The 20,493-nt window shown below is 35.0% G+C and overlaps 1 protein-coding gene across 5 annotated transcripts in view; it reads right to left on the minus strand.

Annotated features, from left to right (window-relative positions):
* The window catches only part of TCF12 (transcription factor 12), a 300,859-nt gene that overhangs the window by 185,933 nt on the left and 94,433 nt on the right, over nucleotides 1–20,493 (minus strand). For 4 of the 5 annotated variants that reach the window (XM_087821290.1, XM_087821302.1, XM_087821284.1 and 1 more), the window contains exon 4: nucleotides 738–811. In XM_087821290.1, the coding sequence (XP_087677416.1) occupies nucleotides 738–811 (74 nt within the window). Of the gene's footprint in view, nucleotides 1–737; nucleotides 812–20,493 lie in introns of those variants that run through there. The other variant, XM_016208529.2, reaches the window with a different exon arrangement.

The following is a 20,493-nucleotide window of genomic DNA, read 5'->3' on the forward strand; positions in this document are numbered from 1 at the left end:
TGAGAGAAACAAATGTTCATTAATCATTCAAAGTATGACCTTTCGGAACAGGTATCTCTTAGCCTCACCAATTTATCAGGGAGTCTGGGAACATGGCATTTAATTTTATTGCCAATTCTTTGGTCTAATTTTAAATTTCTCAGTTTAATTTTTTTAAAGTTTTGGGGGATTTTTTTGTTTGTTCGTTGCTGGAAGGAGCTCTAACCTACCGACCTTTCAGTGTGTAGCACGTTGGCTTGGTCCTCTTTTCCCTTAACTGCCAACCAAGAAGTATCATCTGTTACATGTGTTTTGATAAGCTTCCAAGAGACAGAGCTACAGAGTTCCTGATATAAACAGCTGATGACTACCAGAGCAAGAATGGAAGAGTAGAGACCAGAAGCTGGTACTTTGAAAGCTAATGCCATCTCTCAAAACAAATAAACAAAACATGAAGAAAAATGGCTATGTATGGAGAATATTTAGTGAGGCATTCCAATTTTAATAATTAGTAGCAGTCCAGGTGTAGAAATTACACCAGGAATATTTTCTTCATTTTAGGAGATGAAATAAATTCTCAATGTATGACCGTTAATGGAAAGAATTAAATCTACTATAAAGGTACTGGGTATTCTATATTCTAATGAAAATAAGTTAATCTTCATTTCTCTTAAGAAACAGAGTTCATATATGAAAGAACTTACTTATTTGGCAAATTATCTTTACAGTTTTAATCAAGGGTTGATGAGTAAACTTACTCTAGATGAATCATAAGAAGGGCTTGGTTGACCACTTGCTCCCCAAGATGGCGTACTTCCACGTTCATCCATACCTATGGAGAGAAGAAAGCGAAAGATATAAATCCAAAAGGACAGTATGATGGACGCTCCTTTGGTATGGTAGAGCAGAAGAGTACAATTCAGTGAGGAGCACATGTATTTGCATGGAGCTGGCTGTATATCAATCCTCATCGCAGAAACCTGTAGAAAATGTTACATCAGAGCATCTTCATCGCTGCTTTATAAAATGCTCTATATACACTGCAGAACTCCCACACCAACATACATCTTTGGAGACTTTAGACTAGGCCATAACTTAGGCCTCTGCATCTTCATCCCCATCCACTGCTACTTCTAAGAGTAAAAGAACCCCCACAGCTTTCTACAGTTTAGTTCCGCCCACATGAAAATATGAAGAATTCAGCTCTTAAGAATAAGACTTAGAAAATCAAGTTAATAAAACTGATTTTTATAAGAGCATTGATTGGATATTCTTAATTAAAGACAACAAACTAAATCAAGCCATATCAAATCAACGTTAGTTACATTAAAACTAATCAAAATGGCATGCATGACAATTCATCGTAGTAAAATCTTTTCTAAAATCTGAATCTATTTACTCTTACAAAAATTGAAAAGGAAAAGTCAAAGTGAGAAAGGATCAGTGATCATTAACAACAATTCATTGTTCTCCTTAATGTACCTTCTGAGGCTTTGGTTCCATTATTTTCACCTTCCAATGAATCCCCAGAAAAAGTTGAGAGAGAACTCTCTCAGTCCAGCCTTTTCTGTTTTGAGGACCAGTCTTTTTCATCCTTGACTCAGAACAGGGTATCCTTCGCCAACCCCTCCTAAGTTTCTTTTTATGACGAAATACAAATAACTGACTTTTTTTGTTTCATTCTTGCATGAGAAAACTCTAGATGTTGCAAAGAAACATTCCACTAAGTTTAGAACCTCTTTTTCTTCAAAAAAATCCCTTTAAGTCCTCTGTGATTTAGATGAGAATGTGATGTGTAGTAAGTTAAGTGCCCCAAATTCTCCAATAACTGGCCAGCATTCTCAAGGCTCTTTTATAAGGGCTGAATTACCAATTGAAGGTTTACGTGACAAAAAGCAGGGAAAGGGAAGTCAGTCCAAAGTAAAATCTACTAATTACTAATTCAGTTAGTAGGGTAATTAATCCTGTTAATGAATCTGTACTTCCTGTATCAAGTGATTAATATTTTATATATTAAAGTTTTTTAAAACAGCACAGAGAAAAGATGAGTACCTAACTACAGACCATACTCCAGGCACAATTTCAAGCTGAACTCAAAAGCTTTGAAAACACAGAGATTATGTATAAAAATACAAAATGTTTTGTTCATTCTTGGAGAATTCTTATTAAAATTCTAGATTTAAGAAAGATTCTAAAAGTTTGGGAAGTATCTTATAAAAACACATGTTGTTCCATCTTTCCATGGGCTATTTTCCAAGCATTTTCTTCACAATCAACTCTATACAAGAGCAGATAGAATTCCCATGAGACCTAATTCAAGACAAAGACTACTATTAACCTACAAAATCCACTTATATAAAACTACTTTCTTTTTGATGTCATACTTTCCATTTGCAATTATTTTTCTATATGAGGTAAGATTTTACACTAAATACCCAAAGTAAAGTACAAAAGTAAATTGCCTACTGAGACAGCAGAGTCTCAAATATTTGTACACCTATGTTCAGAGCAGCATTATTTACAATACCCAAAAGGTAAAAGCAACTCAAGTGTCTATCAAATGATGAATGGATTAACAAAGTGTGGTATATACATACAATGGAATATTATTCAGCCTTTAAAAGGAAGAAAATCCTTACACATGCTAAAAAAATGGATGAACCTGAGAACATTATGTTAAGTTAAATAAATCAATCACAAAGGACAAATACTGTATGATTCCACTTATATGAGGTACCTAGAGTAGTCAAATTCATGGAGATAGAAAGTAGAATGGTGGGGCTGGGGGAAGTAGGAAAAATCATACTTTCATTGAACATTTTATAACATAATGAAAATTTGTTTTGATTCCATCCTAATGAAAACAATCAGACCATAATTTATTTGGTTTAGGGTTGAATTGTCTTATATCAAATGATTAATGAATATGAGGCCTTTGTATTATTTTAACTACATTTGTAAGAGAATGTAGAAAAGATAGGTGCCTGCTACAGAAAACATCTCAGACAAAATTTAAAAGAGATGCAAGAAATTCTGTGAAAACACATACTCAATTGTCATCAAGTGACACTAATTACTTCCACAGCATGAAGGAAGAGCAAAGATTAATTAAATAAAATAGTAATTAATTAGCCCACCAACTAAACAGTGCTACATACCAATAATACTGGACATGGCAGGGGGCTCAAAGGATGCTATGGAAAAAGATCTGGCTAGGTTTTAAACTCAGAGCTCTATAGTTTTATTGTTAATATATCCAGACTCTGAATAGAAGATCGTGGCTGGCACTGACAAAGGCAAGAGTCATGTTTAAGCATCAATGACTCCTTTCTGCTGAAGACAATGGCTTTACAAACATAGAAATAGGACAGGCATAACAAACTTTCCAAAGCTACTGCCATAAGATCAAGGTAAGCAGGAAAAAAGAAATTACACACAGAAAATAAACTTAATACTGAAATTATACAAACTGATCAAAATCTGAAAAACTATCAACAAGAAAATACACCATAGTTACAATATAGTGATTATGAGAAAAAACATTTCTATTAAAATGCATCTAAACCATTATTGTCAAATATTGTCTTTCCTTCCCATTTCCAGTTTATCTATACCAATTAAACAATTTAGAAAAACTAGTCCCACAATTGACATATTAAAATGGTAGATGTAAGAGAAAGTTTATCAATAATTAAGTGGTAAAAAACACTTTGAGTCTTGCTTAATTTCCTAATATATCAATCTAATCTATTCCTACTCAATAAGATTGAAAGAGTTAATGAATAATTTAATACAGAGATTAAAATAAGTCTTATTTTTAAATCTTTTATATACATAGAATCTCTTAAATAACTGCTTTTCTGAATGGAACCAATTAAATAAAATCATAAATATATACTTGTTAGTATGTATGTATGTGTATATATATATATGAGATAGAATCTATGTGTCCCTTTTTAAAAGGCATACTATTTTTACTTAATATTTTCCAATAAAGAACATTAAATTTTAGACTTTATATCTAAAAACAATGGTTTGTAAGTTCAATGAAATAATCTGCTTCCTTCTTTTGTAAAACATTTAATAGCAAATCATAAATTACTCCATATACAGGCAATTCCCTAGGAGGCTGGGACTCTAGAGAAGGGATTAAAGGTGGAAACCAAGTTTTTGAGGTGTCAGAAAGCAAGACTCTTGGAGGAGCAAGGAAACTTCTTGGAAAAGATCAACATCTGGCATTACTCTTTTCTATGAAGAACTCAGTTATAGTCTACCTGCTTCCCTTCCACTGCCACCATCTTTTGTTTTTGGCCAAAAGTGTTCTCTTTCTTAAGTCAATCATAAAATTCTTTCACAGCTTCTATCCTATCCTTTCTTTCATTCTTCAAGAAGAGTCCTATAGGCTTCTATAGGTTTTTAACCACTAGAAAAACTGGAAACGTATTTTTTTGGGGGGGGGGGGGCGAGTGACTTTCATATACCATAAACACCTGTTTTTCTCCCATGTGGGCCCCAACAATACAGTGTTTGTATACATAAAGCAACACTTAAGGTTTGGTGAGGTTCAGACAGGACCTGCCTGGAGGTAAAGGGGTCAATGAGGAGTAAAGCTGCAGGCCAGCTCCTTTCCTTCCCACTTCCCACTGCCAGACCTATAACCAAAAAATCTGCCACCCTAGACTGAGAGACTAGGGTAAAGTGGGAAACAGGTCTGGAATTGGGAAAGTATTTCAGGTAGTAGTAGAGATTCTAGTGAGCTGAGAAGGAATGAAAGGAAGAAGAAAGATGATACAAAAAACGGAGAGAAGAGTAATAAGGCTATCCCTGCAGCAAAGCTGGTAAGAAAAATAAGTCAATACAGCCACTCTGCTTGACTTCATGCCTGAGTCTATTCCTGTGGAAAAGAAACATATAATGTTGGGAGTAAGAGCCCAGGGGATGTATAGCCACCTATCTATCTCTCAATATCTATCTATCTATCTATCTATCTATCTATCTATCTATCTATCTATCTATCTATCTATCTATCTATCTATCATCTCTCTCACACACACACACACACACACACACACACACACACACACACACACACACACACCCCTTTGGTAGCACTACAAAAACACCACATCCTAATACTTATAAATAAGGGAAAGATAATATACACTTTGCAGGACTGCCATTTGCTATAGGGCGATTCAATAAATGATTTGATGAAAGAAATCTCAATGGAGATAGCTATATCAGATAAGCAAAGCTATGAATGAATGTGTCTCTTCAATAGTTTCTTTACTCAATTTTATTTATAGAGTAATGATATTCCTTTAAACAAGATTCAAAGGCTTCCATCAATTGTAAAATAATATACACCTAAAAAACCACCACCACCATTTTTTTTGTATTTTTCAGATTTTTGATACTCATGAAATGAACCCACCAATGTGTTTTCCTAAAAATTGACTGTGAAATAGGGTCAATTACAATATAATAGCAAATCCTTTGTGGGGTTTTTTAATATATATATTATTGAGAAACAAATAAAACAGAAAAGTTATGAAAATACTAAAATTGTAAAAAATTTAAGAGATGTTAAGACATGCTGCTTCATATGAAATATATAACATTGATTATAGAAATGTTTACTCATAAAAATTGATTCTGTACAATGAACTGTTAAATAAAAGTCTGATTTGGGAAAAAAAACACAAAAAACTAAAAAAATAATACCAATAAAAAGATGAGAAGGATTTATCTTTTCAGGTCATCTTTTAAAATTCAATCACAATTTGTTTGGTGGTGTTGAAAACAAAGATTTACGGGAAGGGACATTCTAGTGCCAAAGTATGCTAGAATAAAATAATAAATGCATGGCTAATTTCAAGAAAATAACTAATTTTGAAAATAACTTTCAAGCACAGTGATTTTACTGTTACTGTTATTAGCCACATCACTATATTTTAAAATGCCCTGTAAATATACAATTAAACAGGATATTCCAGTGATTTAATCGAAGAAGAGCAGATGGTCAAAAGGCAATGACAGGTCTACCTCTTCAGAAAAAAAGAAACTGCATGATGGCCACAGATTGAAACTAAGTTCCCAGAGGGCATGCAGGTATTTTGTACCACCCTAGGAACTGTCTAGTGACCTAGTATCTTGATAATTTGCTCTGACTGAAGAAACATTCTAACCCTGACAAAGCTCTTGAGCTGTCTCCAAACCTCCCCTAAAGTAGTTATCAAGTCTCTGGACAAGAAAAGCTCTCCTACTGCACCTGAAAAAAACTGCAATACTCCTCTTCAATCTAAATACTAAAGCCCTTACCTAAAAAAGGTTGCCAGTTATTTCTTCTATAGAAACACTAAAGATAGTTAACACTTTTTTAAAGGGCTTGATGCTTTTCTCTAACTTTGGATGAGTCTCAGCAAAAAAATCTCTCCACTCAGTCTTTCAGTGGCACAATCCCATTAGATTTACCTTATAAACATTTCCAAAATCTGACCTATGACTCACTATTTTTAATATGAACATTTTAGTCCAAGCCACAAGAATCTCTGACCTGTATTACTACAAGGGTCTCCCTTCTCGCCCCTCTTACAGTCTGTATTCTCTACACGGGAACTAGAATGACCTTTTAAAAACTCGAATCATTACAGTCCTATGCTCAAAATCTACCACTGGCTTCCCATCTCATTCAGAATTAAATCCATTGGTCTACAGTGTTTTACAGGTTCTGCATCTCATTCCATCTCCTACTATTCTTTCTCTTGGATCACTTTATCTCAACAACATGGCACCCTTGGCTTTTGCTCAAACACACCAAGCATGCTTCCTCCTCAGGGCTCTTTTATCTTCATAAAATGCCGTCCCCCAGATATCTGAATGGTCTCGTCCCTTAATCTCCTTCGAGTCTCTGGTTCAAATATCATCATATGGGAAAATGTTTACTGTCTGTCTTTTCCCAATACACTGAAAGCTCCATGAAAAAAAAGAATGTCTGTTTTGTTCACTGTTACACATTTGATGCCTAAGACAGTGTCTGACACACAGTAAATACTAATAAATATTTGTGGTAGAAATAAATGTATAAAGTAGAAATAATAAAATCAGTTTAATAAAAGTGGGACTAAAACTGGTTCCCTATTTGTTAGCTTCTCATTCCTCTTTACACAAGAATCAAAACCAATATTCTAAATATCTGAATAGCATTTTGAAAATTCCAGTGACCTCGAATGACTCTAAGAACTAGACAAGTAACTATGCCAAAGAACAAAAATTATTTAAAAGTTTTACAGAAATCTAAATCCTTACTAGGCTTGGTGGCTAAATCACACACAGACCTTAAGTACCACTACTTTGAAGGGGCCTTGATCATATGCCCTATGAAAAAAATCACTCTGTGTTTACTATAGCATAGCCTAAATTACACTGCTATAAAAGAAATTTTAAATAAAGAATGTTCCAAAAAGTTTTATATACTCAACATGATATTGGGATATTTACAAATGTGGTTATAAATTTAATGATTCTCTTGAGTTTGATAACACTCTTCTTTTGTATTTCCTTAATCTGTTACTCATTGTATTAATTTCTACCTCAGCAATATTTTGAGTAACTATCCCAATTTGTTCTCTTCACACATACAGTGCTCTGGATCAGGTCCTGTGTATTGCTTATTTTTCTATTATGTTCCTGTTCCAATCTGCAGTTAACACTGCCAGCACACTTATCTTGCCATAAACACAAGTTGGATCATATCCATTCACTCCTCAAATATGATCCTTTGCTGCTTTAGGAATAACATTCATGTTCCTGAGCATAATATTCTGCAAGGTGGCCTCAATCTACCTTTTCAGCTTCATTCAGTGCTTACCAAAAACTCAAAGCTCCAGCTTCATCAAGACATTAATCACCCCTCAAACATGCCAAGACTTGTCACACATTTATATTCCACTCCTATTGTTTCCTAGGCCTAGAATATCCACCCTCATCTTTTCACCTACCTATTGAATTTTGAATTCTGAACCACCCTAAGATCAAATGCCCTTTCCTCTGAGGGGGGTGTAAATATAAAACCATCACCTACAGGCTCTCAAGTGAACAAAACCAGGCTGATTTAGGTTGGAAACATAAATTTGGAAGAAGAGATAAGAATAAGTAAAAGTAAGTTTCTCTTGCCGGGCCGGGCGTGGCTCAGCGGTTGAGCATCGGACCTACGATCCAGGCGGTCGGGGTTCGATTCCCAGTCAGGGCAAATGCCCGGGTTGCAGGCTCGATTCCCAGTTGGGGGTATGTGGGAGGCAGCCGATCAACGACCCTCTCTCATCACTGATGTTTCTATCTCTCTCTCTCTCTCTCCTTTCCTCTCTCTGAAATCAATAAAGATATATATTTTTTAAAAAAGTTTCTTTTTAACAGCTTTTAGAGATCAGCACAGTTGAGTTTCCCATTCTGTTTCTATCTTATTTTTTACAGAGAGAGGGAGAAGGAAAGGGAGAGACAGACACCTTGCCTTCCGTAAGGGCCCCGAATGGGGATCTAACCAGCAACCTAGGTATGTGCCCTGACCTGGAATCGAACCTGCAACCTTTCCATTTACAGGATGATGCTCCAACCAACTGAGCCACACCAGCCAAGGCATGATTTTCCCATTCCTAAAGCTTTATCCTGCAGGCAAGTGGCAGCCATAGCATGCAGGAACTAAAATTCCAATAGAAGACCCACTATCTTTCTGGCTTGAAGAAAAAGAGGACAGAGCCAGTACAATCAGTCTCCAAAAAGGAAGAATAGAATCCCAAAATGGGGAGAAAGAAAAAAGCGAATTCCCAACTTTTTGGTATATCTCTACTCAGGAGTTTTGGCTGAGACCTGAAGCACACATTCACAGAGCAGGCCCAAGGCAGTTTGCAGCTGAGGTCAAAAGAATAAAATTCAGATTTGAACAGCTGCCAACCTCAGGTAAGAAAGTGTTTTCACTTTCAGTCTAATCCAATTAATGGCTCACTAAAATAAGAAAATCAACTCTTTGGAGGAACAAGAAAAAAACCAAAATTTCTACAAATAACATTCACAATATCTATAATATAATCTGAAATTCCTTGACAATGAAAATATGACCCAATCTCAAGGGTCATCAAGAAAGGTCAACCTCAAGATGACCCAGATACTATTGAGATTTTCAGACACAGCCATGAAAGTAAATACTATAACTATGCTAAATGAAGGAGAGATGATCATAATAAATAAAAAGACTGGAAATTTCACAGAGACAAATAAACATATACCATAAAATAACAAATGGAAGTTTTAGAAAGTAAAGCACCTGAAATCTAAAAATAATTCATGGATGGGTTTAAGAGAAAAATGGAGATATGACAGAGGAAAAGAGTGGGTGAAATTGATGACACATCAAAGAAATAATTCAATTTGATAAACAGAGAAAAGAGATTAAAAAAAAATGATCAGGACCTTAGAGATGTAAGAGAAGATATTCAGAAGTTTAACAGGCATATTGAGAGAACACAGAGAACAGGGTAGAAAAAAAATTGAAGAAATAATAGCCAAAATTTTCACAAATGTGGAAATTTAATTTTCACAATTAAAGTCACTAAGTGATCCCAAACCTGAGCATATTACAACCAAAAATGCAGAGAAACCTTGATAGTGGACGAAAAAAACAACATTATATATAGAGGAGTCATTCAAATTATTGCAGATTTGTCATCAGAAGCTATGGATGTCAGCAGATGTGGAAACACATCTGCATAGTTAGGGTTGGGGACAAATAAAAATATTCTTCAAGAATGAAGGTGAAATACATTTTAAAATAAAATTGAAAATTAAGAATTTGTTGCCAGCAAAACTGTAGTAGCATAAATACTAAAATTAGTTCTTCAAGCTGAAAGAAATATTATGAGAGAAAAATCTGGATCTTGAGGAAGGAAAGAGCATCAGAAATAGCAAATATAAAAGATTATTTTTTTTCCTTTTAACTCCTTTAAGTTATTTGTATAAAAATTATAACACTCTCTCACAGGAGTTACTGTATTTAGGTATACATATGACAAACACAACATAAAGGAAGGCAGGGTTCATAAAGGTAGCTAGGTTCAAAAAGTCACCAGATTCCTGCGTTTTAAGTGAAAAGGTACAATATTAACTCTAAATGGACTGTGAGAAGTTAATTATGTATGTTAACATCCTTAGAGAGGCTTAAAAAAGCAGAGGCATCGCCCTGGCCAGGTGGCTTGGTTGGTTGGAGTGTTGTCCTTACACCAAAAGGTTTCAGGTTCGATTACCAATCAGGGCACATACCTAGGTTTTAGGTTCGATTCCTGGTCAGGGAGAGTATGGGAGGCAACTAATCAATGTTCCTTGCTCACATTGATCTCCCTCCCTTTCTCTCTCTTTTTCTATTCCCCCCCACCAAAAAAATCAATAAAAACATATCCCCAGGTGAGGATTAAAAAACAATAGCAGGAGAAGCATCACTAAAAAGCCAACTAATAAGCTAAAATGGAATCCAAGAAATAGCCAAATCTGAAAGAACAGTAGAACAGAATTCATGAAGGAAAAAAACAGAAAATAAATTAATAGACCTAAATCCAACCATACAATAAAACATTCTATTTTTGTCTAGGGAGGAAGACAAACAGAGAAGCAATCAAACCGATACTACCCCTTTCAATGAAAATACACCTCACTGCTCTATGAGCTCATAAAAGTTCATGCTTTGCTCTTCTTGAATAAGACAGTTATATTTAGGTTTGGTGGTGAAGGAAAAAAAAAAGATTGGAAACATTACAATTGTATTTACATAGTAAATAAAAAACATACAGTACTGTACCACTGTGAAAACTGCATACAAAGGTTTTTTGTTTGTTTGTTTGTTTTTATAGTACCCACTAGGATCATAAGTCAGTACCAATAAAGCAGCTTCTGCTTAACTATCAAGTAGATTTTAGTGGATTTTTGCTGATTACCTAACACAATTTGCTATTTAAAAACAGCTGTGTGAGCAATTACTATTCTTAACTTAATTCCACAAACAATTCTATTCATTTCATGTAATGAGGCCCATGTACTCCCTGTGTTAAAGTCTTAGACCATTAATTCCTATAATGGCAACACACTCTGCCTCTCTCAGAGGAATTCCGTAAAATGTTTCCTTCATATTTTCCCTATATCTAAAAATCTCCTCCTCATATACTATTCAAGCCATCACTCATTTCTCCACAAAACAAAAATTTACATTGACCACCTTCATTCCTTACAATTTATTCATTCACTCATTCATGAATCTCTTGCTACTATCTAGCCTCTTCTTAGACCACACCCAGCAAAATCAAATGCCAGGCACACAAAAGGCATTTGTTTACAGGATAAAACTGAACTCTTTCAGGTTATCAAAAGGCTATCCTAATTATAAAATACAGAAGCCCTCTCTTGGTCTTCATTTCTTTTAAAAAATATATATATATCTTCATTGATTTCAGAGAGAGGAAAGGCGAGGGAGAGAGAGAGAAACATCAATGATGAGTCATTGATAGGCTGCCTCCTGCACAGCCCCTACAGGGGATCGAGCCCGCAACCCGGGCTCATGCCCTGATGGAATCAAACCGCAATCTCCTGGATCATAGGTGGATGCTCAACCACTGGGCCACACAGGCCAGGCAGTCTTCATTTCTTAAATCTCTATAGCAGAGGTCAGCAAACTTCTCCTGTAAATGACCAGTCAGTAAATGTTCTAGGCTCTGTGGGCCATTCACTCTCCTTACCAACTATTCAACTCTACCACTGTAGCACAAAAGCAGTCGTAAGCAATACGTGAAAAAAATAAAGAGTAGCTATGCTCTAATAAAACTTTATTTACAAAAATAGGTGATGAACCATGAGCCCTATTCTGTTCACCTCTTTGGTGCCTTATGACATACAATCTTAATAACCACCCTGCCTCTCTAAGATTTGCTGATATGAACATTTGGGCCTCCATTACTACTTCCCCTTGTGTGTGAAAATCACTGAAAGTACCTGTTCTTCATCCCATATTTTTCTCAGTTTATGTTCTACCCACTGGACTGCTCATTTAATTTTAGGATTTTGAGTGTCCCTGCTGAATGATCAACTTCCAAATGCACATTCCCAGCCTTCAGCTCAGTTCTGTGTTTTGGTTCCTAACTCTTAAATTTCTGCTGGAAGCTTTCATTTGGTTCTCCTGTCATCACCTAAAACCATCATATCTAAAACCAAACTCTTCAAACAGCCTTCATCTCTTCCTCTATATATGCCTTTGGACCCTAATTATTAATATTTCTAATACTACAGTTATGGGCAAATGTAGGTTTACAATTGTGAGTATGCAAAAGTTTATTCTTGTATTATTATTTATTAATTATTGTATTATTTATTTGCATTACTTGTTTTATTATTATTATCATATTGTAATTATTTTGTACCCTTATGATTTATCTTTTAGGTAGCGATAGCTGGTAATTTAATCTACTTTTGCCCACCCATGGCATAACAGTTCAGGTTGACCAGACTTGCAAATTGACATATCATTGATTATCCCTTTGCTTCTCCCTCCACTCACCCTATACTGAGTGTTCCTTATAAATGTCTCCTGAGGCAGCTTTCCATTCCTGCTGCCACTTCTTTATTCAGGGCTTTTGTGGTATCCTACTTAGATTCTTTTGCTAGAGTCTATCTGAATCTTCCTAAAACACTACTTCATAATGCTTCACCTGCCTGCAATATCCTGCCAGTGTAATCTTCCTAACACAATCCTTCAAAACATATTACCCATAGATTTAAAAAGTAAACATGTCCACTACCCAATGCCAATAGGATAATTCCCAAATTCTTCAATCTGAAATGGAATATTTACTAGCGTGTTCCACAAATGTTTATTGTCAATTATGCTAGGTTTTGTCCCTCCTATGTTTAAAGCCTTTGAATACCCAGTTACAATTACCTTTCCTCTTCCAACCCTGATAGTCAAAAACACTAATTGCCTACTGTGGCATACATACTGTCATGTCCAGAGAGGATTCTAGGCACTGATGATACAGACATGCATAAGACACAGAGGACCTGCCTTCAAGCTGTAGCTCAATGTCTTACCATTTAAACTCTCAACTGTAAAGATGGGCTTATTCTTTACACATAGTATCATTTATGAAAATTTCATTGTTCTAATGATTCCTCTTAGCACTTATATCTCCTATACAGTTAGTAAGTCTTAACAGTTTAATGCTCACTTTATTTATTTATTTATTTATTTTAAATATATCTTTATTGATTTCAGAGAGAGGAAAGGAGAGGGAGAGAGACAGACAGAAACATCAATGATGAGAGAGTCACTGATCGAGCCCACAACCCGGGAATCGAACCCCGATCGCCTGGATCCTAGGTCGACGCTCAACCGCTGAGCCACGCCCGGCCAGGCTAATGCTCACTTTAAATTCTACCTCTGCTGTATTACTTGCCCAACCTCCCTAATCCTTATTAGGTGCTCTTTAATACTTGTATCATATTTATAAATCTATGTCACACTGTGTAGAAGTTATACTGTTCTTAAGTAAACAGCATCCAATATGCGGTCTCAAATTAGTTTAAGAGCAAAGACCACACCACATTCAGCTCTTATTTTGTATCACCTACAGTGCTGAACACACAGTTGAAGATTAATAAAAAAACTTTTTATATACAAAATGATACTGCTAATTAAGGAAAGGGTTTTTTTTAGTAGCAGCTATACTTTTACACTTATCTACTAATATTCACTCTCCCCAATTCCATTGGTGAACAGTATGAGTTTGTAAGAAGCCTTCATAAAGGATACAATTGATAACCAAAGCACAAAACAAAAGTATCTACACCAGGAAGACACACAAGTGAAATCCAACATTAGCACAGTGCTCTAATAAAATGAACTAAAACTCCCTGGTTCACACTCATGTATATTTATTACAGTAACATGTAAGCAAAAATAACGACCATGTACAGATTTTTAAATTTTGAACCCTCATAATTGTCTAACTCATAAAAAAATTTAAGTAATTTAAAAACATCTATAATTTATGAAGATGGATAATTACAGCCACAAACTAGCCCGGCATCAACTTTTGTAGCTATTAAAACTAGTTGGAAAAGGTGTATATTGCCTATGTAAATAAAGCATATCACTCTTGAAATTTCTAATTTGGAATATTTTTTAAGAATATCAAAATTATTTACCAGGAATTAAAAACATACATTAAAAATGACTACTTATAACAGACTATAATCTTGACATAAAAATAAAATCTGCACCTAAAATCTTAATGGTAATAAACTTGGCAGTTTCTTAAAAAACAAAAATACATATACCCCAATACAACCATACTATCACTAGCTATTTACCCAAGATAAAGTGATAAAAACATACAACCACAGAGTCTTTTACATGACTATTAAGGACAGTATTCATAACAGCTAAACCTGAAAACAATCTAGGTGACCGTCAATAATAAAATAAAGGATGAAAGAACTGTGGTTTACTCAGCTCAGTGCAATACTGCTCCACAAAACAAAAAATGTACCAGAGGTAAATGCAACAACATGGATACATCTCACAAACGTATGCTTAATGAAAGAATCAGATACAAAAAATTAATTCCATTTATATACTGCTTTAAAACAGGAATAAAACCAAAATCATAATGATAAAAATAAAGACTGGTGATTTACTGGGTAGAGAGTTGACTAGGAAGGAGTATGAGGGATCTTTATGGGGTGAGGAAAATGTTTTATAAAATAACCAAATGTTCAATGACCATTTTCCTGGGGTTATTCAACTGAAAATAACAACTATAAACTGTAAACAAAATATTTAAAAACAACTATTTGAAGGCAAGGAAGTAAAAACAAAAGCAGGCAGACACTGGAGAGGATCTGATCAGTTTAAAAAAAAATCCAGACATACTGGCTAAGATCCAAATCTATAGGGTTTGTCCAATGAGGACACCACCCAATCAGCATTGCATGTGGTTGCTGAACAAGTAGAAAGACATTGTCTTCTTTGCTTAAAGAACCAGAAAATACAATTTGGGAATTCGAGTGTGGCTGGAAAGTAAGGAGGGAAAACACAGAAAGGAGAAAGCCACAGCTGGGGAAGGTCCAAAAGTTTACATTTAAACTCCCTTTAAATCCTTGGCTGAACTCTAAACAACACAAATGTGGGGGAGAATAGAAGGAACCCAATGAAATCAACAGCTGGAAGGCTAAAATAAATGAACATAGATTTCACTGTTGGGCACCACAGAGGAAAGTAATTAGAAGGGCTTGGTAAATAATTTGGGCTTTCCACAGACCTTCCTTAACAAAGCATAAAATCAAGCCTCAAGATAATCAACCAATAATGTAACTACTTACCAGAGCAAAAACAAAACTTTGCAGGAGAAATCAAAACCTCTACATCATGTTTTATACATTTCCTAATATAAATAAAAAATTAATAGATGTGTGGAGAAATAAAAATGTGACCTAGAATCTAGGAAAAACACTCCATACAAACATACCTCAAGATAGCACAGATGTTGGAATAAGCATAAAAGGAGTTTAAAGCAACTACTATAAATATTCAAAGACCTAAAAAAAAAAGATGGTCAAAATTAATCAACAGATAGATGGAGACTCTCAGCAGGAAAACATTTTTGAAAATGGAAATTCTAGAATTTTAAATTATAATATCTGAAATAAAAAATTCACTGAATAAGCCTAATAATGAACTGCAGTGAGAAGTAGTAGTAAGTGAAACTGAACACAGGTCAATAAAAAATTACTCAATATGAAATAGAAAAAATATCAGAAAAAAAGAATAGAACTTTAGCTACCTGTTAGACAATATTAAATGGTCTAAATTACTCTACATGTACCAGAAGTAGAGAAAAGGAAGTAGAATATATATCTGGAGGGAAAAATTAGAAAATTTCCCCAAATCAGTGAAAAACATCAATATGCACTGCAAACCAATGAGCTCAGCAACATCACCAATATACACAATCATCAAAAAAGATATATTCTATTAGGGGAAAATGATAATAAATAAAGACTGACTTCTCATCAGAAACAATGGAGGCCAGAGGCAATGGAATGACATCCTTTAAGTTCTAAGAGAAAAAATAAGGTCATCTCAGAATAATTGCCTCAATTATGTTATTAACAAGACAGGGTGGAAGATGGGTAAAATGTGAGTTTATAATTTGTTTGGAGCTGCTTTAGGAAAGAACAGGAAGAGAAAAACACTGTACTTTTATTTCATGGTACAGATCTGTCTTCTGCAACTCAGCAAGTGAATACATACTCAATTCTAAGTATATCCCCTTGTCAGTCTCAAAGTGGAAAGGTTTGAAAAGCAATGATTTACCCAATTCGATATCCATGTACAGTATCAAATATCTTAGCTGTTTAGTATTCTTCCCACCTCTTCTCCGTATCTGAATCCTTGGCCTAGTTTTCCCCCCCAAACTTTCTTCAAAACAGCATTCCTATCTTATCAGGCTGGCTTCCAAATTTCCTGCTGTCCTAGAAAAACCTCCCAATTTCTCCTTTGGTATGCCTCAGTTAGAAAAAGGTATTTATTGACAGAGTGAAGAAAACTTGACATATTCTAAACATTTAATAAATTTATTCCAAAAGTTTAAGAGTCAAGAAAAATGGATCGGGCTGATTTCCTTTCATAATTAGTCTGTGACTTTGTCCTTTCAGCTCAACGAAGCAGGCAGAATATTATAGTAACTGTACAACTACCAAAGCTATATCAGAATATACTTTACAGTCAATTGGACCCAAGTACAATCCCTGGCTTTTCCATTTTCTAGGTATGTCTGTTTCTTCCTCTATAAAATAGGGTTGATGCTAGTAGATAATTCAGACTGAGGATAAAAATTAAATGAGACGATACTTATAGGGCACTTAATACAATGTCTGTCACACAATAAATGCTCAATAAATGTAAACTCTCTAAAACAGGGAAGGTATTTTCATTCTTACTGCTGGAGAACTCATTTGGTAATCCTGCCACTGAGGAAAACGTGGGAGGTGCATTATCTGCTGCTTAATGAACTGACTGGAACTAAGTTGGAGTCCCCATTTGTAGTATTGCCTCTTCAAATATCAGTTCCTCTCAGACTGAAATACTGATACAGCCTGCTGCAACAACTACCTTCTGTGTTTAAAACTCCTCAAGATGAATGACTGATTATTTATAGTAAATGATGTCATCCCTCAAAGCCTGACCCATAGAGCAGAACAGTGACACAAGCGGGAGCCCAACGTAAACATACTTAAACTGCAAAGACATTCACGTTTACAATAAATCAACTTTGTTTTTTTCCTGTTTTTATGAGACTAAAAACCTAGAAAATAAAAAAAAGAAATAATATCTTCATATTATGGGAGGGGGGCATTCAAGGTACTATGCCAAACAGTTCAAACTGTATAACTTGAATGTCACATCTTTTTCTTTGCCTCAGTTTCCTCATTTGTGAAAATGAGATAACACTGGCTCTGCCTCCTTAATTGAGACAGTATATACAGTCCCTGGAAAGCATCTTGTAAGTAGTAGTTTCCAAGTGTTTTACAATTATCTATCCTCACAAAACCACTTCCCTGCAATGTTTCAGTGGGTTGTTCTATAAGATCAAGGTAACACATGACAGAAAATATCATTGTCACTACTTTCTACAATTACCTAATTATATGTTTCCACAATTTAACAATTTGTATTCAATATTTATTTACTAAAGATCTACTATGAATCAGGAACCATACTGTGTCAATCACTTCCGACTTACTTGCTTTATACACCTTTTGTGTGGTAGGCAATCAGCACTGCAAATGACCAGGAAAGTTAAGTCAATAAAACAGATGACATTTTCCCCCCATATACTCCTTTACATTTTATATCCACTGACCTCATGGCATAATTTGTGTGAAAAACATAACAAATCTGTGAACTTTTGAAAACACTAAATCTCCAAGCAGAAGATGTTACCCTAAAAATAGTCACTAACCTAAAAACCTCATGTGACTGAAGTCAGAAAGAAAAACTTTAATTCTTACAAAGTAAAGTTAAAGATGTATTTAATTTTGGTCAGGAAATGTGTAAAAGCAAGACTAATGAAAAATCAGAAGAGCAAGAAGAGAAGAAAATTTAGTAAGGTGAATCAGTCACAAATCTGGAACTCTCTTTGAGCACGACTATTCATTGGACAAACATAATGTAGCTCTAGAAGTGTTTCTCTAATGAGCAAAACGTTGATTAAAATAAAAACAAGTGACAATGTAAGAAATGTTAAAACTTCACTTTATTTTTAAAACCCACAGGTAAATTCTTAAACAAAATTTAAAACCCAGTAGAATCATGTCGCTCATTGTTGTATAGATTTAATATGTGTTCTGACTCATGTTTACATTTCTAAGATGCAATAAAACACAATACTATTTCCCACTTTCCCTCCTAGTTTAAGGATTTGCAGTAGCACTTAACATCTCTGCTTTTTCATTTTTCCTATTTAATTTAAAAGCTTTTTCTTTGTTTCCAATATGAAGCCATCCAATCTGAATGTAAAGCACTCTTACTTGTCCCTTTATCTATTAAGCTGCTGCTTTTTAAAAAATCCTCAACTGAGAATATGTTTTTATTGATTTTAGAGAGCAAGCAAGGGAGAGAGAGAGAAAAAAAAGGAGAGGCTGTTTTCTTTTGCTGTGCAGAAGCTTTTTAGTTTGATGAAGTCCCATATGTTTATTTTTTCTTTTGTTTCTCGTGCCCTAGGAGATGTATCAGTGAAAAGTCCACTACGTGGGATGTCTGTGACTTTACTGCCTATGTTTTCTTCCAGGATTTTTATGGTTTCGTGACTTACATTTAAGTCTTTTATCCATTTTGAGTTTATTTTTGTGTATGGTGAAAGTTGGTGGTCTAGTTTCATTCTTTTGCATGTATCTGTCCAATTTTCCCAGCACCACTTACTGCAGAGACTGTCTTTACTCCATTGGATACTCTTGCTCCCTTTGTCAAATATTAACTGACCATAATGGCGTGGGCCTATTTCTGGGGTCTCTGTTCTGTTCCATTGATCTATAAGCCTGTTGTTGTACCAATACCAGGCTGTTTTGATTACAGTGACTTTGTAATACAGTTTGAAGTCTGGTAATATAATCCCTCCCACTCTGTTCTTTTTTCTCAAGATGGCTGCAGCTATTCGGGGTCTTTTTTGGTTCCATATAAATTTTCGAAATGTTTGTTCTAGGTCTGTGAAATATGCTGCTGGTATTTTCATAGGAATTGCATTAAATTTATAAATTGCTTTGGGTAGTATAGACATTTTAATGATATTAATTCTTCCAATCCATGAGCATGGTATGTTCTTCCACTTGTTTAAATCTTCCTCTATTTCTTTTTTCAGTGTCACGTAGTTTTCTGAGTACAGGTCTTTTACATCCTTGGTTAAGTTTATTCCTAGGTATCGTATTTTTTTAGTTGCAATGGTAAATGGTATTGTTTTTTTAGTTTCTCTCTCTGAAAGTTCATTGTTGGTGTATAAGAATGCCATTGATTTCTGGATGTTGATTTTTGTATCCAGCTACCTTGCCAAATTCATTTACCAAATCTAGTAGTACTTTGATGGAGTCTTTAGGGTTTTCTATGTACAGTATCATGTCATCTGCAAATAATGACAGTTTTACTTGCTCCTTTCCAATTTGGACACCTTTTATGTTTTCTTCCTGTCTGATGGCTATGGTGAGGACTTCCAGTACTATGTTGAATAAGAGTGGTGAAAGTAAACATCTCTGTCTTGTTCCAGTTTTTAATGGAAATGGTTTTAGTTTTTGCCCATTGAGTATGATGTTGGCTGTAGGTCTGTCGTATCTGGCCTTTATTATGTTGAGGTATGATCCCTTTATTCCCACTCTGCTGAGAGTTTTTATCAGAAATGGGTGCTGGATTTTGCTGAATGCTTTTCCTGCATCTATTGATATGATCGTATGATTTTTGTCCTTCATTTTGTTTATGTGATGTATCACATTTATTGATTTGCAGATGTTGTACCAGCCTTGCATCCCTGGAATAAATCCCACTTGGTCATGATGTATGATCTTTTTAATGTATTGCTGGATCCGGTTTGCTAGTATTTTAGTGAGGATTTTAGTACAAAGGAACCCCACGGTCTGGGAAAACATATTTGCCAAGGATGAATCTGATAAGGGGCTAATTTCCAAAGTGTACAAAGAACTCACAGCACTCAGCAAGAGGAAGACAAACAACCCAATTAAGAAATGGGCAAAGGACTTAAACAGACACTTCTCCAGAGAGGACATACGGATGGCCAAGAGACACATGAGAAAATGCTCAATGTCCCTAATCATCAGAGAGATGCAAATTAGAACCACAATGAGGTATCACTTCACACCTGCCAGAATGGCTGCCATCAACAAATCAACAAACAACATGTGCTGGCGAGCGTGTGGAGA

Source organism: Miniopterus natalensis, chromosome 1 (genome assembly GCF_054644295.1).
Source record: "Miniopterus natalensis isolate mMinNat1 chromosome 1, mMinNat1.hap1, whole genome shotgun sequence".
NCBI lineage: Eukaryota > Metazoa > Chordata > Mammalia > Chiroptera > Miniopteridae > Miniopterus > Miniopterus natalensis.